Genomic DNA, 25,475 nt, shown 5'->3' with positions numbered 1-25,475 from the left:
GGTCATTTTCTATGTTCAGAAGTTCTGGCCAACTCTCTTTAATATTTCCTTTGTGACTGGATCAACTTTTTTTTTTTTTTTTTTAACCCAGTCATGTTGTACTGTGAGACTGTTAGAAAAATCTGAAACAAAAACCTACTACAGTGAGTGAGTGAAGGAAAGCCTTTATTACACTGCTCACAAGAGAAGCGGGCACAACATACCCTAGGAGCACATGGGTACTGGTTCAGTGGTAGAATCAACTTTTAAACCATTAGTAAGATCCATACTCCACCCATCAGGGCTATGATTGGTCTAGTTCATCTGAGTTACACCCTTCCTGGACAGCCCATCGAATGTTTGTCCATGTTCGGTTAACTCTGCCCACTTCATGGGTCCCATGTTCAAAAATGGCGGCAATCTCTGCCCTTGGGGTGTGTCAGTTAATATTCAATAAGCAGTGGAGAAAAGCCTTTGCCCTGTGGAGGCCCATCCTTGAACTGGTTTAGCCTCCAGGGCTCTTTTTAAGCAACTAGTCCTATACAGAATGTTTGGGGCACTTTCTGATTGGTTGAGTGATTGTCCACAAGATCTTGGAATTTCTTATCCTGCTGTGGAAGCCCAACCCCCTACAACTTTTCTTACAGAGACCTATGATCCTTAGATTGTCTGTGAACAATTCAGGATGTTTTAAATTCAGTGTGTTTGCTTCATTAAAGGGCAGGTTTTCTTTTGTCTGTCCTTGACTTTTGTTTGTTTGCATTCTCTATTGTACTATCTTTTGTTTTCTTCTGAGAGATTTGCCAGGCCAGATTCTAGGTTTTCTTTTCCTTTAGCCTCAAGGTACCAACTATTAAGAAAAAGAGATAATACACAAAAGAAGGATTAAAAAGGGTTCTAGATGTGAAGAAAGTGCCCAATTCTGGGGTCTGGGGGAGAAGTCAGTCAGAAAAGTCTCAAAGAAGCAGAGCCAGGTGAGAAAGGAGGAGATGGCTGAGGTGAGCCTGCTCTTTAACCTGAGGTTGGGAGTTCACAGTCCCACCCCAGGTAGGTGAATGGGAGGTGTGGGAGGTGTTTGAGAAGGAAGGAAGTTTGGAAGAGCTTCTTTTGGGTGTGAGTTAGGGAACCAATTAGAGATCAGTTATCCACCAATAAAAGGACTGCCTCCCTTTAGTGAGAACCCACACTAAGAATACTATGCAGTGAAGAGTGAGTCAGAGAGCCTAGAGAAATGGGAGATTTAGAAATTCTTGGCAATCTCAAAAACTGTAAAAGAGCAATAAATTCCTCAGTTGTTCAGAAGTCAAACAATAGACTAAAGGAAGTGAAAGGTAGAATGTGGATTACAAAGAGACCCTAAATCAGATGTTTTAAAGAAGAAATCACAGTGATGAGAAATGAAATGATCATTTTGTGCCCAGGATGGAGAATTGTTGCCAAATATCAGAATCTCTGATAAAGTGAATCCTAGGCTCATGATGGAAATGGAAGAAAATGAAATGGAAGACCATCAGATTGCCAGTGCATTGGTCCAACACATGTTGTATATGTAGCAATTTGGAAATTGAGATGACCCCTTCCAAGTATCAGGATTTATGGGGATTAAAATTGTCCCTTATAATAAGAGACTGAGGCATAGCTCTGAGCCAATGGCACCATATTAAAGGATCCACGGTCCCCTCTAATGATAGACCTCAGAACTTCCTCAGGATTTGAGATGCACCTTCTTCTGAGGCCTTGTTTTTATAGGGTTAGGGACCAAATTTGTTACCTGGACATTCTAAATACGCTTGCCACTTAAGCTAAAAGAAAGCTGAAGGGCCTATTTTCAGGAAAGCAGTGGCCCAAAAGTGCTTTGGGGAGACTAAAGAGCATGTGTGAACATTCTGGAGTTCTTTCCAGTTAGCTAACCATGTCGAAAAGAGGAGGCTCTTGACTCTGTGGAGATATTCAAAAAGAACTGTCGACCTTGGCCTAGGCACTCTTGGGGGATCAGGGTTGTTCCTTTGACCACAGCGACAGACCACCTGTACAGGGAGAGGCCTTGGAGGCCACGAGAAAGTCCTAACTTCACGGCCTCTGTTTGTTCCTTTCAGTTAGAGGTCAAGGAATTTGGTGCTTCCAACCTTAGGAGTTTGGAAAGGTCAGGAGGGTGCCTCAATATCCCAGCATTCCAGAATGTGGCTTCGCAGACATCCCATGTCAATGCCCCAAGGAGCAAAGTGAACTGTCCTTCCAGATCCCAGCCCAGCAGTAGCTAATCAGGACTCATCCTGCACCAACCTCAGCTTTGAACATGAATTTAGTAGGATCAGTGCTACACAGGGACTGAGCTAAGTTGAGATAACTTCCCCACATCCCTAGAGAACGAGATTCTGTAGGGGAGAGTAGGCCCCAGAGGTATTGGGAAAGACATTTTTTCCTTACTATTTTTGCGAAGTGAATATTCCTTTGTGAGTGCTTGTGGGGTCCTGATTGGTAAACACCATAACAAGGACACAGTGGCCAGCACACAATCTTGAGTGCCTGGGCACATTTACCGAATAGCACTGGGTACATGCCTGGATATCTGAGAATTGGACCCAGTACTAAGTATAAACTAAAATATTAACCAAATCATTAACTGAGCAGAAAAACCCAAAATATCCACCAAGCCACAATGAAGCACCCTATGGCTCCTCTTCCCTTTGTCTGATTTCTATAATTACCATGATGATTTCTGAGAGGTCTTTGTGGGGATCTACTGAATTGTCTTGCAGCCATCCTAGATTGCCCCTACTTGTATGTAATTATGATTGATTAAACTCCTATAATCAATCTGGAGTCCCCTGACCTCCTTCTTTGGTATCAAACTCACCCCACAGTACTGGGGGGGGTACAGGGTTCCTCAGCCAGGGGAATTCCAGACTTTACAGTGTTTAACTAAGGTGCTAGTTACAGGTCCCTAAAACAGGAAGAACATAGGCATGGTAGCACAAGAAGACGAGAATTAAAGACACCTCATAAGTCCCTTAGGGTATACTGGCCCTGAGAGGCTAAAATGTGCCACATTACACCTATTGTTATCCTCTCTGCCAATCACAAACAGCTTGCTTTTTAGGAAATTGCTTAGAGCTCCAAAGTTACAGTCAATGAGATAAGGTTCTAGATGTCTGTAGGACTTGGTTAGGAATGTGGTATGAACCCATCACCTTAAGATCTGGATTTCTCACAGGGTTGTCCTACAAATGCAGCCAATCCTCACTTAGAAAATTCAAGTGGGTTGGAGAATTTGGGCAAGTGGCAGAGCCACTTCCAGATTAAGCTGTGCCCTTCTGTGTCTGTAGGTGGGGCTCCTGGTGATGAAGACTCTCAGTGGGTCTGCACACAAGCCTTGGGTGCTGCCTCAGGTGCTGGGTTTTCATCAGGCATTGTCTGTCACCACATTCACTAGACTCCTTTGCCTGGGTAGCTTTTGCGGGGCTTGTTAAGCAAGAAGGGGCCAGGCATGTGGAGCATATAAGAGTAGGAAGAAGTGATGATAGGACTCTTTCACCTATGTGACTTTGATGGGGTGCCTGTGCTTGTACTTGGACCCCAATTTCTCCCTAGTCTCAGAAGCACTGTCTCTGACAATCACTCCCCAGCCCAAGGACACTGTGCCTAGCAGTTATTCACGAGCGGGCCCCAGCAAGACCCTTATCTCTCTTGCTGGTGCAGCTACACAAAGCTGGGTGAGAGAGGGCTGGGCTGCTCAGGCTCTAGCCCTCAGATCATTTCTTTGGAAGCCTCCCAATTTCTTAGTAAGCTCCTGTCTTGTGAGAAAGCTTTCCCTTGTTGCAGCGCATTCTCTCATCAACACAGAGGGAGAGGGGTGCCTTGCCCAGCCCAAGGAGTTTTGTCCTTGGCTGGCCCAAGGACTCTTCCTCCTGCCAGACTCCCAAGATCCATACCTCTGTCATCTCCCTCCTTGTCCGGTATACTCCCTGCACTTTCTCATCCACAGCTCCCAAAGACACCTGGACCTTTAGATTACCTCATCAGTGTCCCTGGCATTCCTTTCCCATGCCCTTTTCCATATAAACCCTAGCTCTATCCTCAGTCTCTCGCAGGTTCCTTAAGAATATTTGCCCGCTGAAAAGCATAACAATAAATCTTTGCCACCTTGACTTAAAGAATGCTTGAGTCTGTGAATTCATTCCAGATGACCCCGTCCTGGACTTCAGTCTTTGTGGAGTCTCAATCTCTCAGACTGCAACAACTTGACTCCCAAACAAGCCCGATAAGGGAGTGGTATCCCTGTGTTATATGCTACCAGCACAATTTAAGTTTTAAGATTAGTGCAAAGAATGTGGATGCAACCCTGCATGACTATGTAGAAATGAGAAGGTGTGAGAGTTTTGGAGAGGAGAGACGTTACTACTTCAAGAGAGAGCTCACATGGTTTCAGACTCTTACTCTTCAGGACTTATTCTGGAGAGGAAAAGAGAGAAAAAATACGTTGTAAGCAGAAAAATATGTAACGAAGTTAGCTCCTGAACATGTCCCTGATTTGCAACTTGTCTCTCTAGAGTTTGGGGAATTCCCCCTTGGGTAAGATTGGGGTGCCTCTAGGTTATCTTATTCCCATGGGGAGAATTTATTCACTCTGTAATTTCTGGCATATTCTAATATGCCATTTCCTATTTGCTTGATTAAATGTTTAATTACTATTCACTATTTGTGATGATTTTTTGTGTATCTAGCATTTGGTGGAAAGAAATCAAGCCAGCAGGTGTAAGCTTTGGCTACCCTCACCCTATAAAAGCAAAAGCAAGAGACTTTGTAGGAACTTAAAAAGTCCCCTTTTCTTGCTCCCCTGTAGGCAGAAATATGAGGCTCCCTTGGTGAGGGTGGGCCAAACTCCAGACACATCTATCAATGTCTCCCTTCTAGCTGCTGTCTATAGATTCTGCCATCCCACAGAGTTGTATCTTACATGGGCAGCACACAACATACTGATATCCCCAGTTATTTTGATGTTGTATGCTTTTAGATCCTCTTCTGAAAATCCACCCTGTAAGTGCACCTTGTTCATATTTGCTGGGGTTTCAAAATCACAGATTTCCTCCCCTGTGCTGGTTTTCAAATGCTCTTTGGCTTGGGAAATAGCGAAGCCCTCAAACACATTGGTCATAACAATTATCATCCATATTTATAGCCCAAGTAAAAAGAAACCAGAGAAGTGGTGGAGAGCCAGGAAGCAGCCGGCTCTTATATCAAGACAGCAACACTGAAATGAGGTAAAAACTGGAGTTTTTACTCTGTGTGGTCAGGGTTCGCTTCACTTTATATCCTCATCAGCTTGAGTCTCTGTTGGTATTCCAGTTTTCCTTTGTTCTTTTGTTTCAATTATCGGTGTCCTTTCCTACTGTGCTTCTGGCACAGAGATAACAGGTTGGCCTAGGCAGAAACCTCGGGCTAGTCCAGTGTGTCCCCTTGGAAAGCTCCAATTGTCTAAGGATGATTGTGCATTTCTGTTTCAGATCCAAAGGCATTCTGGCACACAGACAGAAGCAGCGTGAAGATGCTGGTGTACCACCAGGCCCACAACACCCTGACCCAGAGGACTCTGCACTGCCCATGGGAAGAAGCAGCCATGGCTTTTGAAGATGGCAGCTACTCACTGACTGCTGGCTCTGAGCAGAGTTGGATTCATGGCTAAAGGGATGGATGGAAGGATGTGCTATTATTTTCAGAAGCAGAAACTTCCTTTGATGCCCAAAAGCTTCTAGTGTGTGAAGCAAGGATTTCTCAGTACCCTGTCATGATTGTCACTGATAGGGAGAGCCCCAAAGGGCAGAAGAGGGTTTCCTGAGGGCCTTCAAATCGTTTTTATCTTAAGCCTGTTAACAGAGTGGAAATGTTCCCGATACACTCTAGGGAGGAAGATTGTGAACCCAAGTGTGAGGAGCCTGGAGAGCTACAGTGCCAGGTCACACCCAAGCCCAAGGAGGGGTCGGAGCAGGAAGTGAGGAATAAGAGTTAAGTGGGGCAGGACTGGGCTGTTGAGGAAATAAAGAGGAATGATGTGTGGCATTCTTTTTTGCAAGAAAAACTTTGGTTCTGCTCTAAAGCATCTGCCATAGCTATTGTACACATTGCCTCTCAATTTATTGGGAGGTCTGGCTGGGGTGGTTTTTGCTTGCTAAGGATTTCTCTCAATGCTCTGCTGCCTCCCTAACCTGGCAGAAAGAAGCCCAGGCCTCTTTCCAGCTGCAGACACAGAAACCATGCCCCCGAGTCTGTCCTAGCATAAGTGTACCACAGAAATGCCTAGCTTTGGAGATGACTCCTTGGTTTCAGACCTAAATTCTCCATCTGAAAACAAAAATTTTAATAGAAATATCCCCTGACCTCACCTACTATACACTTATTCCTGCTTCTCAAAACAATAACTGTTATACTTTAAAGTAGGGGTCAGCAAACTATGGTCCCTGGGCTAAACCATAAGCTAAGGATGGTTTTGACATTTTTTAAATAAAGCAGGGCTTTAAAATGTAAGAATTATTCTTATTTTGTGGACTGTACAAAAAAAAAAGTGGCCACCTCAAATTGGACATCTCAAGTACTTCTTAAAACAGAACTCATTATCTTTCTCCCCAGACTCTTCCTTCCCTATCTTCCCCATTACTATCGAGAACACCAGTTCCCCAGGCTCATAACGTAGGTGTCACCCTCCACTAGTCACTTCCCCCACCCCATTTCCAATCGGTTGCCAAGGCCTGTCAATTTCACCTTCAGTCTCTTCCACATGTGCCTCTTCTTTCCTTTGATGGTGTCCCCATCCTGCAGCTCATCACCGCACACCTGGACTATTGTAATGACATGCGAGTTGGTCTGCAGGGTTCAAGTCTCTCCCCTCCCCCATCCATCTTCCACTCAGGTGCCAAAGTGATCTTCCTAAAGCACGAGACTGACCATGTCATGCCCTCGTTAAAGTGGATCCTAATCACCTCCAGGATCAAACATAAAGCCTTCTGTTTGACATTCAAAGCCCTTTAGAACCTGCCCTCCCAGCTTTCCCGTCATCTTATGCCCTATCCCACGTTCTCCGAGATCCAGTGACATGCCTTCTTCTTGTTCCCCTACCAGACACTGCATCTCAGCTCGGAGCATGTTCACTGGCTATTGCTGATGTGTGACACTCTCACCTTCCTCATCATTGCCTCCTGGCTTCAACTCCAAGATCTCATTTCTACAAGAAGCCCTTCCCAATCTCTCTTAACTCTATTATAGACTTCCCTCTGGCAATCACTTCTAACGTCTCCTCTACGTGTCTTGTTTGCACGTGGTTGTTTGCATGTTGCCTCCCCCAGTAGACTATAAGTGCCTTGAGAGCAGGGACTACCTTTTGCTTTTCTTGGGATCCCTGGGGTTAGCACAGTACCTGGCATACAGTAGGCACTTACTGATGGGCTAACTTGCCCAAGGTCACACAACCAAGTGGCAGAGGCACAGTGCAATCCTGGGAAGTCTCCTAACCTCCATCCCCCTGGTCTTCTTGCCACACCTCACTGCTGCCCCACCATGGAGTCAGCTCACAGGATCTGGAAAGATGCAAGCAGAGCCTGGGTGACCATCACCTGAGAACCTGGAGAGCATGCCTGCGTCGAGGGGGAGGGGCTCACTGGCCCACCCCTCAGCGTCCCTGCAAATCTCACAATCTACGTCTTCCTTCTGCTTAGAACATTGGAAGGGAGCACACTGGGACTGATTAACTGTTTCCTTCTCTCATGGATGTGCAGTAGGAGGTATGACATGACTTGGAAAGGCACAACCACAGGCTGTCAGTCTGTTTTAAGAGATGCAGATTAACATTATAGCTCTGAATGACACACTGTAGGCTTGAAGATGATGCAGTGATAAACAAAGCCTTATTTTGGTGCAATTAGGGTGCTTGATACAACAACTGCCCATACCCTCCTCACCTCTGAAAGGCCTCTTTGCCTCCATTCCTTGTGCTTACTTTGTACTTGTTTCAGATTTATTTTGGGTACACTCTTACATATGGGAATGTCTCTCTCAATTGAATTAGAGCTAGCACCCTTAAGAATGTAAGCTCCTTGAGGGAAGTGACTTCTGTCTGTTTTTGCAGGATCTAGCATAGTATCTGGTATATAGTGAGCACTTAATAAATGCCTGATTGCTTAGCATTCTCTTTCCACATTTCTGTACAATTCTTGCCTCTTTTCTATGCAAATGGAATTTAAATTGCTTCTGCCTCCATAAAGAAACCCTTGGCATTCTGACTGGCAAGGTGACTGATTTTATAAGTAGTCCTTCTTACTACCCTAATGCCTTCTCTGCAGCAAAGAAGAACAGCCTAGAATCATGCAGACTGCTCAGGTTTAAAGCACCGCTCCTCTCTCAAGACAAGGAAATGCCACATGGAAGGATAAGAGAACGTTTGTACATCCCGCTAAATCTGCTAAAGGCTACATTTTAATGACTTAATCTCACTTCTCATCAATTCCTGTGGTTGACTTAGCAGAAGAGCCTTGTGTCTCAGGGTTCTTGGCAGTGATAACTTTGGGAGCAACCCCAGAGACAAGGACATTTCCTTGTGCAGGGCTTGGATCCCAACCCCCAATCTACTGTTAGTCTTCTGTTTTCAAAATGGGGCCATAATCACGAATCATACATAGGTTTCACAACAAAATGAATGCAAACCTGTGCCTTTCTTCCGTCTGCCCTTTCAACAAGTGCACAGCGATGCCACTAAGCACCCTCTATTTACCTGACCCATCCATTTGGTACATACTAAATCCATTCCAGCTACGAAGCTCTTGCTTTATTCCACTCAGAGCATTCTAAATGTTTTTTAATAGGTATAGTGTAACTCTAGGTAGGTTAATTTCCAAAGGTGGAATGACTTCTGTTACTCTGATGGCGAGTAAGTGACCCTTTCAGGCTGAAGGTCTTCTCACACTTATGACATTCATAAGGTTTCTCTCCAGTGTGAATTCTCTGGTGTCCAGTAAGATGCCCTCTCTGGTTGAAGGCCTTCCCACACTCATTACATTTATGAAGCTTTACTCCAGTATGAATACTCTGATGTAGAATAAGGAGTTCTCTCAAGTGGAAGGCCTTCCCACATTCATTACATTCATAAGGTTTCTCTCCAGTATGAATTCTTTGATGACGAATAAGGTGTGCATTCTGGCAGAAGGATTTCCCACATACATTACATTCATGAGTTTTTTCCCTAGTATGAATCTTCTGATGTTGAGCAAGGTGAGCACTCTGGCAGAAGGCCTTCCCACATTCCTTGCATTCATAAGGTTTCTCTCCAGTATGAATTCTCTGATGTCGAGAAAGCTGTCCTTTCAAGCGGAAGGCCTTCCCACATTCATCACATTCGTAAGGTTTCTCTCCAATATGAATCTGCTGATAATGAAGCTGTGCACTCTGGAGGAAGGCCTTCCCACATTCATCAGGTTTCTTCTCTCTATGATCGCTTTGATACGAAGTAACAGAGGAACCGTGGGTTAAAGGCTCCCCATATTCACTATGTTCACAAACACTCCAATGCTCAATCAGTTGTGGTACAATCTGGGGAGAAGTCTTCTCTAATGTGTTACATTTGGGCTTTTTTTCTCCAATACCAGTTGCCTGATAGGAATTAATGAATGGACCAAGAGGAATGGTCTTTCCACATCTGTCACATGGTTTCTCTCCAGCATGTTGTCCATGATATTCATTACACTCTGATTTAGAATTGAAGGAATCCCCACATTCATCATACTTAGAAAATATCTCCTTTGAGCAGACTCTACTACATTCTGTATCACACTTGTGGAGAGTTTTTTCCATAGACACTCTCTGCTGTGAGAAAAGCTTTGGTTCTGGCCTGGAGCTCTGGCCATAATTGTGCCATTCAGGGCCCTTCACTACTTGCTGAGGATTTCTCTCCTCAATGCTCTGCTGCCTCCCTAATCTGGCACCACGTGCCCAGGCTTCTTTCCAGCTGGAGACACAGAGACCATGCCTCCTGAGTCTGTCCTGGCCTGATGACTGCTCCACAGAAATGCCCAGCTCTGGGGGTGACTCCTTGGTTTCAGGCCTCACCTCCCCACCTGAAAGAAATAAAGAAAATGGAAACATCACCTGTACCCACCTGCTGTACACTTAGCAGTCCTCTTTTGTGTCTCTTCCTGAAATAATTATTGAAAAACTTTAAAGGGTAGGGAAAAAAATGGGGTCTTTCTTATGTTTGTCAGATTATGCAGAGTTTAGGAAAAACTTTCCCACTGGTCCACACCACAACTGTGGGAGGAACGGAGGACAGCGAGTACATTAAATGAGAAACCTGAGGATCAGAACGATTCAGTGACTTGCTCAAGGTCACACAACCAAGTGGCAGAGGCACAGCGCAATCCTGGGAAGTCTCCTAACCTCCATCCTCCTGGTCTTCTTGCCACACCTCACAGCTGCCCTACCATGGAGTCAGCTTACAGGATCTGGAAAGATGCAAGCAGAGCTGGATGACCATCACGTGCGGAGAACAGGGAAAGAATGCCTGCTTTGAAGGGGAGGGGCTCGCTGGTCTGCCCCTCAGTGTCCTTGCAAAGCTCAGATTCTAATCTTCTTTCTGCTTAGAACGATGACAGGAATGAATGACTGGTTCAGTTCGTTTCTTCCCCATGTGGACGGGGACTCAGGCACCTCAGGCTGTCAGTCTGTTTTAAGAGACACAGATTAGATACCGCTAGGTGACACAGTGCACAGAGGACTTGAAGCTGGAGTCAAGAAGTCCTGAGTTTGAATCCAGCCTCAGACACTTATTAGCGGTGTGACCTTAAGCAAATCCTCTAACCCCTCTTGGCCTCAGTTTTCTTAATTGTAAAATCAGGATAATAAGAGCATTGCCTCTGAGGGCTCATCGTGAAGATCAAGCCAGATAACATGTAAGGAGTTTTGCAAACCTGAACATGTTACAGGAATGCTGTCATTGGTCTGAAAGACCTATTGCAAAGATGAAGACTGAAATGATGCCCAATGCCTTCTACTGGGAAGACTGGGATTCCTGATCCACCCACTGCCCATGCAAATCCTCCCTACTGGCCCTGGATTGGATTTTCTGTTCATTCCACACCTATTTACGCTATCTGTATTCCTAATATTAGTATCTATTTGCATATGAACATACATAAATACACATGCACCTGCACCTGTGCAAAAACACAGACATACAGACATGCGCACATGCACGTGCACACGCATATACCGCATCCCCTCTCAGAATGTGGCAACACATTCAGGGTAGGGATGGTTTCATTTCTACCTTTGTAACCCTAAGATCTAGCACAATGCCTGGCACAGAGATGCAGGCAAGTAATAAAGTGCCAGGATCAATAAGAATTTTCTTTCCATGTTTCTTTGCAATTCTCCCCTATATGTTTCTTTACATAAATGGAATTTTAAGTCCGTCCAATACCATGAAGAAATCTCTTAGTCTTCCAGCTGGTCACTGCACTAAATATATAAATTTTATAAGTACTTATTTTGCTTCTTACTTCATTCATCTGACCCATCCATGAACACTTAATTCCCTCCTGTTATTTAGCTCTTTATTTCAGAGTTGTCCTTCTATATACCCTAAGGACTCCTTGATAGGTCCATTTCAAATGGGCAATAACTTTGGTTATTACCCCAAATGAGGTTTCTTTTTTTATGATGTCTTCTTGAACTTTATGGCTAGTAAATACAGATGATTTTAATCTTGTATCCTTGTAGCCTGAAAACTGAATTACCGATCTAAGAAAACTGGCAGACATCTAAAAGATCTCAGGGAATGGGAGAGGTGTGCCAGGATTAGAGAAAGGTAGCAGAGAGAGAGAATTTAAAAAAAAAAAAAAAACAAGGAAAGAGAAGCTAGCCTGAAAAGCTAGCCAGGTCAAGGTTCCTCACTCCAACTTCAGGGAAAACTTCAAAATGTTAAAGGGACACAGTTTTCTTATTAAAAGGATGGTGAGTGCCTACACAGAGCACCATGTGCTAGGGAATCACACAGACAGAGCTTCATCTCCGGTAAAGAAGAAAACTGAAGAAAAAGTTTAGGGGCTCCTCAGCCCCCCGTTGATTAAGGTGACCCCTCAGTGTGCTGATGACAACAGGGCCCCTTAGCAATACTGTATATCATTCATCTATTTTATCATTTACTATAATAAGTATACATTCATGAATTTATTATAAAGTTAAATTTTATTAAAAGTGTCAGTGCACTAAAAAACTTCAGGCTACATACTCTCTTTGGCAACACCTCTTCTTTGTCTCTTTACCATCCAAACTCAGTCGTATGATTTTCATTATATCTTGCACTTTTCATAAGAAAAGGAAATCCATGCTGCGGTGACACCAGCAGTTGAGAAGACTTTGCACAGAGTGTGAGATACTAATCTCTGGCTCCTAGAAACTACAAATTTGTGTAAGTGTCGTGTGTTGTTTTCCTTGTTTTGTGTGTTAAATAAATATGATCAAAATTATTTTTAAAAAAAGTTTGGGGCAGGCCTAGAGTTATTCGCAATTTTTCACATTCATGGGGGTCCCAGGCCCCTGAGCCCTGCAAATATCGAGGGATGACTGTATATAAAATCTATATTTAACAGCGCTACCATAAATACAAAGGCAGGCAGAATTGGAAAAGTTATGGAAGTGACAAAACCCCTTTGCATCAAGATACTCTAAGAAATGCTTGACATCCAAAGTGTATCAAAAATCCACCCATTTATAAGATAAAAAGTCATTCTCCAGGAGAGAAGTGGCCCAAGTTTAAGGATGAAATTGGGGTTAGATGTGGAATTCCTTTATTTGAAAAAAAGAAAGGTCCCAATCAAAAATAACAAATACACAATGAAAACAACCCTGAAATTTATCACCTCATTCTCCTTAATTTGGCAAAAATGGTAAAAGATGGATGGAAAGAGCCAAGGTTGGAAACACTCAACACACTCTGGGTGGCGCTGGGAATGGGCACAATGCTGTGGAAATCATTTTATATTATCAGACAAGAAAAGTCACGGCTGATAACCTCGATCCAGCAAACCCTCTGCTAAGCATAAGGACACAAAGAAAAGTGACCAGTGGACCAAAATACTCCCCGCAGAATTATCTACAGCAGTGGAGTCAGACTCCAATGGAGATGGATCACATGTTAACTTAGAAAACCACAAATTTACGTTACGTTGTATTTTTACTTTGTTCACCATTTCCCAATTCCATTTTAATTGATAAGTTTGACACCTCTGATCTTTACAGGAGCAAAAACTACCTCTTGTCTGAGGAATATCCAACAAAATATGATGCATGAACGTAACAGACTGCCGCTGAGCTGTAAGGAACAAGTGTGATGAGATCCCAAAGGGGAAAGGCTCGCAGGAACTGATTCTCAGACCAAACAAGGCAGAAACTAGAGAAAAGTACACTCCCCAGGGATAACACACAGTCAGAACAGAATTCAGACCCAAGGAGAACACTGGTGCCCAACCAGTGATGTTACAACACTCCCTTTTTGGTAAGACCAGGGCAACCCAAGAAATGGGAAGTGGGTCCAGATGCGGAGGATGCGCCATCACACACAAGTCCACACAACATGGCCGTGGGGCTCTGACCAAGAAGGGCTGGGTTTGAATCCTGTGACCCTGCACAAGTCGCTACCCAGTTTGGGCCTCTAAAATGAGGAGACAGGGCTCAATGGTCCAACGCCACATCTAGGCTCCTGGGAGCCATCCCCAACTGGAGGTTGTAAGTCACTCCTGGAAGATGTCGGGAAGCTAGACTTGTTGAGGTGACAGTGAAGGGACTTCCTGGAAGACAGGCAGCCTGGGCTGTTCTCCCAGGTCTGGGCAGCTGGGAGAGGGGAAGCTCCTGTCCAGTCCTGTAAGGGACTTCCCCTTACTGACCTGAGAGGCTGCTGGGGGCACCATAGTGCCCAGGGCACTGGGTTTGGAGTGAGGCAGATAGGGGGAACCACAGTGTAGGGAGCACTAGGCCTAGAGGCAGGACGGGCCAATTCCTTGTAAGGCCACTAGGGGGTACCCCAGTGCACAGAGGGCTAGGCCTGGAGGCTGGATGCGCCAATTTCTTATGAGACCACCAAGGGGTGCCATGGTGCACTGAGTGGCGAACCTAAAATCAAGAAGACCTTAAATCAAATCTAGTCTCAGATGCTTACTGGCTATGTGACCTTGGGTATGACAATTAACTTGTTTGCCTCAGTTTCCTCATCTGCAAAATGGGGATCAAAACAGCACCTACCACACAGGGTTGTTGTGATGATTAAAACAGATATTTGGTGCTACGTAAAGCTCCCTCCCTTCCCTTCCCCTACCAACCCCCACCAGCAGAGACATTTCCCAAGGACTTCCCTGCCTGGGGGGGTCAGTCACTCACTCACCTGGATGGCTGCTCCCTGGGACTCTCCCCTCTGGCCTCCAAGGAGCCTCCCCTCGCTCCAGCTGGCAGACTACCTCGGGCTTGGACACGGCCAGTCCTGCCCAAACGAAATGGAAGTCTTGGGTAAAGATGGAGGCATGGAAGGTCCCGACCAGGCCCATTATCACAGTATTCCTCCTAGGCTTGCAGTCGGGGGTGGGGGGCGGGGTGCGGATCTTACCTTATCAATCATCTATCATTCCAAGGGAGGCTCACAGAACAGCAGTGAGACGACCCACCAGTAGGAGACAGAAACGAGAAAAGAAGGGCATGAACTGGACAAAAACCCTGCAGATCCACATGGTTCCCAAAATGGAAAATGTTGCCTCAGCTCCAAACCTGCCCCCTCATTTTCCCATTTATCAGTGACATTCTCCAGAATTTTCAGAGTCCCCTAGTTCCAAAGCTTCCTTAGCCCAGACAAGACGAAGAGCTCCATACACCACATTCAACGAGAAATTCAAAGTATGTAGGAGAACTGGAAATTTAAAATCATATCATAAAAACATCAGAAGGGAAGCCAATCAGAAACCTTTCCCAGCTATGGCGGGGACACGAGTTCTTAACCAAAAGATGGGAGCAATCGCCAAAGCTACAAAAGATACATGCAACTGAAAACCTTTGGTAAACAAAATTAGTGCACATGAGACCAGAAGGGAGGCAGAGAAATGGGAATAAAATCTTTGTCCCCAAATTTCTCAGTTGTTTGGTATCCAAGGTATAAAGAAAAATAGCCAAAGCACTGGAGGCCAAAAGTCACTCTCCAAGATATATCAGCCTTCAAAGGAAATGAGCAAAAAGTTCACATTTTTGTAATGTAAACTATTAACAACTATGTGAAAGCATGGTCCAAATCACTAATAATAAGGGGATGCAAATCCAAGCAGCTCCGAGGCTTCCTCTCTCACCCAGCAAACTAGCAAAGGAGACAAAAGATGGGTCCAGTCGATGTTTAAGGACTGACGGGCCCACTGACACACCGCAAGCTGAGCATCGATGCAAAGGAAGGGGCCCAAATGTACAAAATGCCAGAGACTACAGAGCCAGGAATGAGGTCACAGACAAAAAAAGAAAGTCTCCACATACACCACAATACTTTGAGCGGCAGCGCTTCCGTGGGAGCAAAGGGCCACAAACAAAGGAGCTGCACATCCGTGGGGGAACGGAACGACAGAGGAGATGAGTCCAGAGAAGCCTGGGAAAACCAACACGACCTGATACAGAGTCAAGGAAGCAGCATCAGGAACACAACATCCTCAATAACAGCCACAAGTGAAAAAGGGAAGAATCACGACAAAATCCCCCAAAGTGAATGTGGGAAAGCTGTGAAGAACAAGTTGGGCAGGACAAGGCTTCTCCCCTGAACCCCTCAGCAGAGGAGTGGAGGAGGGGATCCGAACAAGGCAGAGGATGTCAGCACCTTTCCAAATGTCGATCAGTTTGGTGGAATTTTTCTCTCTTTTTTTAAAAAAGAGTCCGTTAGGCAATGACACCTGAAGCTTGTTCCTGTGACATCTGTCCACGTGGAGGATGACAGCTACAGAGAATATGGAACCTGGGGGGCCATGCTGTCCGTGGGTCTGGTTGTCTACACAGGTGGCCTGGAGGAACCTCTGATGGCTGTGACCCTGAAACTGTCCCAGAAGGCCTCAGGCAGCTCATCCCACCCCCCCCCCCCCCCATTTACTTCATGTGAGCCAGGAGGGACCCCAATCAATGGATCTGGGTCCTTCTTGGCCTTTTTATTCTTTCTATGGAACTATGGGAAAGTGACCCATAGGAATTCAAGATTCAAAAGCCAGGCCCAGTTCTGCAGGGGCAAAGAAAAGAACTCAATGCTGCTCTTGGACATGAACTTGGTGGGGTCAATACCAAGTAGGAGCTAAAGAGGCACTTACTTCCCTAGAGACTGAGGTGGTGCAAGGGAGAGGACACCCCACGGGTATGGAGGAAAATATGCGTGCATGGTTCTTGCTATAGCTTTGAAGTAAACATTCCTTTGTAAAGGCTACGTGATGCTAAGTGTTAAGTTAAAAGGAACTAGGGTCCCTGGCAATGGGGCGGGGGGGAGACACAGCCAGTGTGAGCCCAAGCACAAGCCTCTTGGCATTAAGGTAAGAGCTCCATATCTAACCCCACATCTGACCCTAAAGCTACCTGAGACCGAGGAACATCACTAAACCAGACTGGGCAGGTCCACTGCAAAGTTCTCATTTCACCTCAACGTGGCCCTCCCCGTAACAAGACAATCTCTCTGCCCCTTCCTAGTCACCTGGACACCTCATTCTTCCAAGAAGTCGCTCCATATCTTGCCTTCTTCACTCCAGCCTCCCTCAGCCCAGCCCGCCCCACATGCTCTCAGCTAAGGCCTTTGCCTAAAACCAAGGCCATCTGACAATGCCGAATGGTTTTTTTTACCCTTATTTTATTCCAACCAGTATTATTCAGTTTAGTGATTCCATTGAGGAGTGATTATTTCTATTATACTTGCCTTAATCAACTCAGCTTAATCAACTAGTATTAATATGTGTGTGTGTGTACATCTTATAATTAGAGAAGATTAGATAGATAGATCTTATATTTGGAGATTATGAAGTAAGTTTAGAGAGTCTCTCTTATATTAGGCCCTAAAACTTTAAACTACAAGTTCTAAGTTCACTTGCCTAACCCCAGAATTCAGACTAGAGGACCTTCCCTCTTTTGGCCTGCAAGGTCAGCATGGGTAAGATCTCTGGACAGCCATTTTTTTTTTTTTGCCTAATCATCGTGACCAAGCCCTCCGCAGCAGAGATGATCTAAGGATATGGAAAGTCCCCCACCTATTTTTTCCCCTTCTATCCTCTGTCATCTCTCCATTGCCCAACGTGAGGAGGCGCCCATCCTACAACCACTCAGTCCATCTTGTGACTGCCCATGTAAATGCCGCATCTCCGGCCCTTGTGGAGAATCGAGGTAAGGTCTATCAATCAATGAGATTCAGTGTTTGACTCTGCCTCATCTGTATCATCTGGGTATCAAGCACTACAAAGCAAAGACCCTGCAGAAAGGAGGCATCTCAGATCGTGAGGAAGATGAGGTCCCACTCATTAAAGTGGGCCCTCCCCCTCAATAAATGGTTATTGGCTCACAGTTCTGCCTCTGGTTTTGCTTGCAGACTGTACATTTTTGCGGCCCACAGCCACAAGCTTCGCCCTATGTCATTCCGCACTATCTCCAGCAAAGAACAGCCCTCTAGAAAAACAACTCCACACACAGCTTTGATCCCTCTCTTTTCCCCTTCTCCAGAGAATGACCCCCATTAGTATCACTCACCTCCAAATCTTCAACCTGTCCCTAACCCTAGTGGTTTCTCCCATTGCCAGCCTACAGACGTGCCTTGGTCAGCCGATACTTACAAATCTTCCCTGAATCCTACCTAGAGCTATGCTCCCCCTCTCCATGAAGCTCCTCTAATACGCCATTTACCCTCACGGCCTCCAGCTCCTCTACTCCGACTCTCTTCTCATCCCTCTGCAAGTCTGGCTTATGACCACCTCACTCAACTGAAACTGTCCTCTCCAAGGTTCCCTGATGACGTCTTCCTTGCCCAATTTCATAGCCTCTCTGCACGACTGTGCACTGTGGATCCCCTTGTCTCGAATGACCCTCTCTCCCCCAGGGGTGTGGTGTCCCAGCTCCCTCTGTGACCACTCCTCCGCCTCCTTTGCCGGATCTTCATCCAAGACTCTGTCCTGGGCACTCTGCTCCCTCCATAGGGTCTCAACCTGATCAGCTCCCATGGGTTCAATTATTATCTCTACGCAGACCATCCCAGAGCAATATATCCAGCTATATGTGAGGCCGTCCCTTCTCCACTGACTTCCAGTTTCACATCGCCAGTTGCCTTTTGGACATCTCAAACCACAGGTCCGGCAGGCATCCAAAAGTGAACTCCTCATCTGTGCCCCACCTTGTTGCCCTCTAACTTCCCTGTCGCTGTGGTGGGCACCACACTCCCAGCGCCTAACATGAGGTGGTTATTGGTCAGTCACTTTTCAGTTGGGTCCAACTCTTTCACAACCCCATTGGAGGTTTTCTTAGCAGATACTACAGTGCTTTGCCATTTCCTTTTCCAGTACATGTTACAGATGAGGAAACTGAGGCAAACAGAGTGAAGTGACTTGCTCAGGGTCCCACAGCTAATAAGTGCCTGAGGCCAGCTCCGAACTCAGGTCCTCCTGACTCTGGACCCGGTGCTCCACCCACGGCACCACTACGAGGTTCTTGCTTCGGCCTTCTCTCCTCCCTACACTCTACCATCAGCTCCCATGGATCCAACTCTCATCTCCCAGTCCGTATGTACCCACTACCAGCCTCTCAATGGAGCGCCAGTCCTCTATCACCAAGGATGGGGTATTTCCAACTGAATGTCCCATCGTGTTCTCAAACTCAGCATGTTCAGAACTGAGATCATCTTTCCCCAAAAAGCTTTGGTGAGGACCGCCTTCCTTCAGGTGCACTAACAAACAGTGCTCGACTCACCTCCTCAGGGGCCACCCTCTTCTCTCTCTCCTGGATCTCCCCTTGCCTCTACAAGCGCTCCTCTGTCTCCTTTGCTGAATCTTCCTCCAGACGACATCACCTTCTCTTCTTCCTCTAACCCACTTCACTGGCTGACCTCCTCAGCTCCCTCCGTGCAGACGATCCTCAGGTCTCTCCAGCCCAAAGCTCCCTCCTGCTTCACCTCCCCAGCTGCCTCATACAGCTTACACTGAATGTCTGATAGACATCTTAAACTCAACATATCCACAACAGAGCTCATTATATTTCCCCCTACACTCCTTCCCTGTGACTGCGGAGGGCATCACCATCCCCCAGTCCCTCAGACTCACAACCGAGGATCATCCTGGACTCCTCACTATCTCTCAACCTCCACACCCAATATGGCGCGAATGTCTGTCAACTTCACTTCTGCAGCACCTCTCCGATATACCCCTTTCTCTCCTCTGACACTGCCTCAAGCCTGGTGATGTAGGACTGGAGCTCCATGGAGAGGTATAGACGCTAATCACCTCATGCCTGGATTACTGCAATAGCTCCTGGTGGGGTCTGCCTGCCTCGACACTCTCCCCACTCCAGTTCATTCTCCATTCAGCCACCAAAGCGATTTTCCTCCAACCAGCTCTGATCACATCACCTCTCTACTCAATAAATTCCAGTGGCTCCCTATGGCCTCCAGAATAAAGTACAAAATGCTCCGTGTGGTGTTGAAAGCCCTCCTCCCTTTCGAGGTTTCTTCCACCTTCTTCCCCACCGGGAAGGCCCCCAGCCTCCTGGCTGTGTGCCTCTCTCAGCTCAGGGCGCTCTCTTGGCCATCCCTCCGCCTGGACCGCTCTCCCTCCTCTTCTACACTCGCTGACCTCCCATGCTTCCTTTAAGTCCCGACCGAAATTTCACCTTCTGCAGGATATTTTCTCCACCCACTCTTTATTCAACGATTTCCAGTTTAGCCTGTATAGAGTTTGCATGTGTTTGTGTGCTTGCAGTCTCCTCCATCAGACTGTGATCTCCCTGAGGGCAGGGGCTGCCTTTTACCTCTTTATGTATCTCCAACACTTTTTGAATCCTACAGTGCCTGGCACACAGTAGGTGCTCTCCTTCCACAAATCCAAGCAGCTTCTAAATGGTGGCGATTCTATCTCCACAGGTCTCCCATTCATGCCCTTCTCTCCACTCCACTCACATGGCCATCACCTCATCTAGGCCACCATTGCCTCTCTCCTGCACCACTGCAACAAACTTAAAATGACCTCTCTGCCTCTGCTTTCTCTCTTCCCAATCCCTCCTTCCCAAAGGCTGCCAAAGTAAAACTCATAATGTGTAGGCCAGACCATGCTACTCCCCTGCTCAGGAAGCTCCAGAATTAAAGGCAAACTTCTCCATAAGGCAAGAGGAGCTTATCCCGAGGAGTTCAAGGATGCCTCCACTGTCCATCTCTAACAAGGAAAGGGAAATAGATCATCCTGTGACAATCACAAGGGAGTCTCTTTCTTAGTCACTGCCAGCAAAAGTTTTGCCAGAGTCCTCCTTAATAGGCTGATCCTTCACCTGAATGACGGTCATCTACCTGAGAACCGCTGTGGCCAAGGAGGGGCAGCCAGGTGGCGTAGTGGATAGAGCACCGGCCCTTGAGTCAGGAGGACCTGAGTTCAAATCCAGCTTCAGACACTTGACACTTACTAGCTATGTGACTCTGGGCAAGTCACTTAACCTCATTGCCTAGACAAAAAAAAAAAAAACAAAAAAAAACACAGAAGAAAAAAAAAGGAGCCAAGGAACAGTCAACATGGTGTTTGCTGCCTGACAACTCCAGAAGAAATGCCAGGAGCAGAACAGAGATCTGTACACAATATTCATCAATCGGACCAAGGCCTTTGATACCGTCATTCATGGGGGCTTGTGGAAAACCATGTCAAAATGTGGTTGCCCAGAGAAGTTCATCAGCATTGTAGGTCAATTCCATGACAGCATGCTTGCCCGGGTTCTGGATAACGGATGATGCTCTCATGCTTTCCCAGTCAACAGTGGAGTGAAACAAGGCCGTGTGCCTGCTCCCAAGCTTTGCAGCTTGGTGGTTTCAGCCATGTTGTCAAAGGATGACCAAGGTATCAAGATGAGCTACCGCACTGATGGCAAATTCTTCAACTTGAAAAGGCTACAAGCCAAGACCAAAGTGGAGGGAGTGTTGGTGCATGACTTTCTATCTGCAGATGATTATGCACTCAATGCAGCCTCTGAAGCTGATATTCGACAAAGTATGGATCGATTCTCTGCTGCTTGGGCTAATTTTGGCCTGACAGTTAACACCAAGAAAACACAGGTTCTCCACCAGCCAGCCACCACACCACTCATACATGGAACCATTGGTTACAGCAAATGGAAAAGTTTGGAATGCTGTGAATAAGTTCACTCATTTTGGCAGTGTACTTTCCAGGATGTACACATTCATAATGAGGTTGATGCACGCATCGCCAGAGCTAGCTCAGTGTTTGGGAGGCTCCGAAGGAAAGTATGGGAGAGAAGAAGTATTAGACTGACTACAAAAGTGAAGGTCTGCAGAGCTGTGTGCTGACCTCCTTGTTGTATGCCTGTGAACCCTGGGCAGTATATACCAGCGCCATGCCAGGAAACAGCATCACTTCCATGTGAATTGTCTTAGGAAAATTCTGAAGATCACCTGGGAGGAGAAGGTGCCAGACACTGAGGTCCTTTCTCAAACTAAACTGCCAAGTGTTCAAACTCTACTGCAGAGAGCGTGACTTTGATGGGTTGGCCATGTTGTTCAAATGCCAAATGAACGCCTGCCAAAAAGACTATTTTAATGGAGAACTCACAGAGGGCAAGCCCTCACATGGTGGTCAGAAGAAGCGATACAAGGACACGCTCAAGGTCCCTCTGAAGAACTCTGGAATTGACTATGAGACAGGGGAGACACTGGCACAGGACCGCCCAGCATGGTGCCCTCATCAGAGAAGGTGCTGTGCTCCGTGAGCAAAGCAGAATTGAAGTAGCCCAAAAGAAACAGGAGATACATTTTGGTCCTCTTCACCAGGACTAAAGACATATGACTGACTGATGCCCCACTGGCCTCCATTCGTAGGTGACCCTCCATCCCCAGGCTCCACGCCTCTCTCCCCTCTACACTTGTCAGGATCCCTTCAAGGCTCCACACAACCCTCACTCCTTACTGATCCCCCGAGGTGCTGGTGTCTCCTCCCAGCCCCACCCCGGAAACGATCAGCATTGACTCGGTAGAGGTCAACATCCCCCCCAGCCCCTCACACAGCGCCTGCCATATTGTCTAAGACTGAGGGAGGGACTCCTTGGTCCAAAGCGTGTCACACAGTCACCTCTGGGCCCTCAGAGGCCAAAGGGCTTTTACCAAAGGAGATGAAGACCCTTCTAGGGCTGGGGAGGGGAGAGGAGACAGAGCCCGAGTCCCAGGGAGAAGCCGTCCTCACCCAGGCAGAGCAGGTTCTGATAGTTCTCCAGCATCACGTCCCGGTACAGCTCCTTCTGAGAAGGGTCCAGGTATCCCCACTGCTCCTGTGTGAAGACCACCGCCACATCCTGGAAGGTCACTGGCTCCTGAAACACCAAAGGGTTTTATTTGTGCTTGTCCAGGTTCTGGCCCTCAGATGGCCCTGGGGGTCCACGGGAAGGGGCCAGAGAGCATGCAGGGGGCTTGTTCTCAGGGGTCTGGCTTCACAAGGGGCCAAGGCAACAGCTTCAGAATCACCTAACAAGGCAATCATCACCAGGAGCAACATGGCGCAGCAGAGGGAGGGCAGAGGACCTGGGGGCAGCCTCCTGACCTTGTGACCCAGGATATGCAACCTCTCTGCAGATGGCTTGGACTGGGGGGTCTCTAAGGCCCCTAAGGTTCTGCAATCCCAATATGTGCCACCTTCGGCTTTTCTCCTACTTGTGCTGGAAGTCGGCGTAGTAATCCTATTTCACAAAGAGAAAGACTGAGCCTAGAAGAGATAATTGGCAAACTCAGGGCCATACAGCTAGCATCTAAGCTGAGTCTCAAACCCAGGTCTTCTCATTCATTCCCAGATCCCGACTCTTTCCACTAAATAAGGAAAGCCAACTCCTGCCCCAAAGACCATGCCCTCCATATTCACCTCCCCAGAGGAACATGACTGAGCCAGAAGTTTGCTCCGAATCCCCAACACTGGTGTCCGCCTCCTAACCTCTCGTAACAGCCGTCCTACTCTAAAGCGGGATTCTCTGTGGGGGGCAAAGTTCCCTGGCCACTCCTATGAACAAGCCACCTGAATCAAATCTGGACTGCGGATCTAGATGCCAAGGACTGCGGCACAATGATGCACACAGGGAGAGCCCAAGAGAGGAAGAAGGTCTCTGGTGCCAGAGGAGGGACAACATCGTACATAATGCTGCCCGGACAGGCTCAGTGCGACCCAGAGGCAGTCTCCTCTCTCCCCTCATTCAGTTCTGGGCCACACTCACAGTCCTTTGCAGCGAGCCTGTCCGGGCAGCATTATGTACAATGAGTTCAGGGCCTGACTCTGAAGCGGGATCCCTGTGAGACTATGGCTAAATCACTTAAGCCCTCTGCGTGCCCATTTCCTCATCTACGAAATGAGAAGGGCCTTTCTAGCTCCAGAGTTAAGACATCATGGCTAAGAATGTCTTCATCCAGGCTCCGTCTGAAGCCCTCCAGCGCTGGGGAGCTCCCCACCACGAGAGTCCATTCCACCTGCTGGGAGGCTGCCATTTCCATCCACTGCTTTGAGGCCTCTCTTCCCAAACAGAGCCCACGCCGGCCCCACAGATACCTCGGTAACTCGTCCGGTTTTCCCAGAAGCCCTCCTCAGAGGATCTGCCCAGGACATGGAGGGAGGCCCTCCACTAATTCTTCTTCTATGTCAGGGGGCCAGTGGAGCACAGGAGCTGCCCACCTTTCATGCTGGTCACATGTCGGTACATAGAAGGCACTTACAAAATGCTAAGCCAGTCGCTCCCTGATAACCCTAAAGCCCAACTTGTTTGTGGGTCAGCTCCACTGTTGCCCTGGGTTACCCACAACTTGGAACCCTAATCCTGAACTCGCCACATTGCAAAATGTGGAACCAGATGGCACCACCAGAACATCTACCTACCAAAGACAGGTTTTTGACAGCCTTTAAAAAAAAGCTCAGAAGGGCAGCTAGGTGGCGCAATGGATAGAGCACCAGCATGGATTCAGGAGGACCTTAGTTCAAATCCAGACTCAGACACATCACATTTACTAGCTGTGTGACCCTGGGCAAGTCACTTAACCCCAGTGCCTAACCAAAAAAAAAAAAAAGAAGAAGAAGCTCAGAAAGGGGCACCAAAACCCAGGGCGGCTTTGTGCCTACTGAGTTTGAGGTACTTTTTAGACCCAGACCAGGACAGAAATTCATTTTCACACAGAATCATTTGTCCTGCTCTTTGTGAGGGGATGCCTGTGTTTGCTGGTGACAAAGTTCACAACAACACATTCCTCTCACAAAGCTAGCTCGGCGTCATGCCACTGCCCACGGTCAATCCAGTCCTTCCTCCCGATCCCGTTTCATTCTCGGCCCTTCTGCGGCACCTTGGCAAAGAGCAGCCCTGATGTGCCCAATGAAGGGGCTGTCCCCACCCCATGTCCCCATCCACACCCTCTTCTCCCAGGGCACCCATCCATCTCTGGGAGTCATCCTGAATCTCACAGAAGAGGTCCTGTGCTTTGTGGGACTGGTGCAATCTCTTGGGCCGGCCCTAGAAAACCCCACAGGCATTCGGACCCTGGGTAACTGAATGTCCAGGACACAGCTGCCTTTCCTAAGCCTCACCTGACATGAACAGTCACAGAAGAAGAAGGTCGCCTTGGGGTTTCAGGGATCAAAGAATCATGCATGACCATGAGGTTCTACCCTTAAACTATCAGACAGACAAAGAATGACAGACGTTGGAGGGGCTGCATTGGACCAGCCATTCTGGAAAGCAACTGGGCATGAGGGCACAAATTGGGAACTGTGCCCCAAAAATGATCCAGCAAGACTGCCATGAGGCCCATCCCCCAATGAGATCAAGGAAAGAGGGAAAGGCCCCTAAGCACAGAAATGTTTACGGCAACTCTTTTGGGAACAGCCAAAACCTGGAAATTAAAGGGGGTCCTCCTCCTGGGAAACAGAATATTATTGTGCCAAAAGAAAGGATGAAATGGGCAGTTTTAGAGGAATCTGGTAAGTCCTCTAGGAACGGCCGCAGAGAGAAATGAGCAGAACTAGGAGAACGACGCGTACTCTGGCCCCACTGAAACCTTTTCTAACTGCAGTCATGAAAGTCCAGAAGACGGAAGAGCAAACGTGCCCCTCACCTCCCGCAGGAGAAGTTTTAAACTTAAAATGTAGAGGAAAAAGAAACAGGCAGTGGTTAGCCAGCACTTTCACACTGCGCGGAGGAGCGCAATTAGGGTTAGGGTTAGGGTTCGGGTTCGGGTTCGGGTTCGGGTTCGGGTTCGGGTT

At 47.1% G+C, this 25,475-nt stretch overlaps 2 protein-coding genes across 8 annotated transcripts in view; one reads left to right on the top strand and one right to left on the bottom strand.

The window, feature by feature from the left end:
• Positions 1 to 7,366, top strand: part of LOC114030780 (zinc finger protein 250-like) — a 33,421-nt gene extending 26,055 nt beyond the window's left edge. Inside the window, exon 5 of the mRNA XM_027845679.1 lies at positions 5,484 to 7,366. Within this exon, the coding sequence (XP_027701480.1) occupies positions 5,484 to 5,662 (179 nt within the window). The 3' untranslated portion in view covers positions 5,663 to 7,366. The remainder of the gene's footprint in view (positions 1 to 5,483) is intronic.
• Positions 7,367 to 8,424: 1,058 nt separating this feature from the next.
• LOC114030774 (zinc finger protein 135-like) overlaps positions 8,425 to 25,475 on the bottom strand; it is an 18,071-nt gene continuing 1,020 nt past the window's right edge. For 5 of the 7 annotated variants that reach the window (XM_027845668.1, XM_027845666.1, XM_027845664.1 and 2 more), the window contains 3 exons: positions 22,434 to 22,560; positions 14,396 to 14,491; positions 8,425 to 10,076 (listed from right to left, as the gene is read on the bottom strand). In XM_027845668.1, the coding sequence (XP_027701469.1) occupies positions 8,851 to 10,076; positions 14,396 to 14,491; positions 22,434 to 22,560 (1,449 nt within the window). In that variant the 3' untranslated portion in view covers positions 8,425 to 8,850. Of the gene's footprint in view, positions 10,077 to 10,395; positions 10,461 to 14,395; positions 14,492 to 22,433; positions 22,561 to 22,711; positions 22,924 to 25,475 lie in introns of all 7 variants that reach the window. The other 2 variants (XM_027845669.1, XR_003567672.1) reach the window with 2 other exon arrangements.

The sequence above is a fragment of the Vombatus ursinus genome, unplaced genomic scaffold (genome assembly GCF_900497805.2).
Source record: "Vombatus ursinus unplaced genomic scaffold, bare-nosed wombat genome assembly UNPS02015012.1, whole genome shotgun sequence".
NCBI lineage: Eukaryota > Metazoa > Chordata > Mammalia > Diprotodontia > Vombatidae > Vombatus > Vombatus ursinus.
This window is presented reverse-complemented; position numbering and strand designations above follow the sequence as displayed.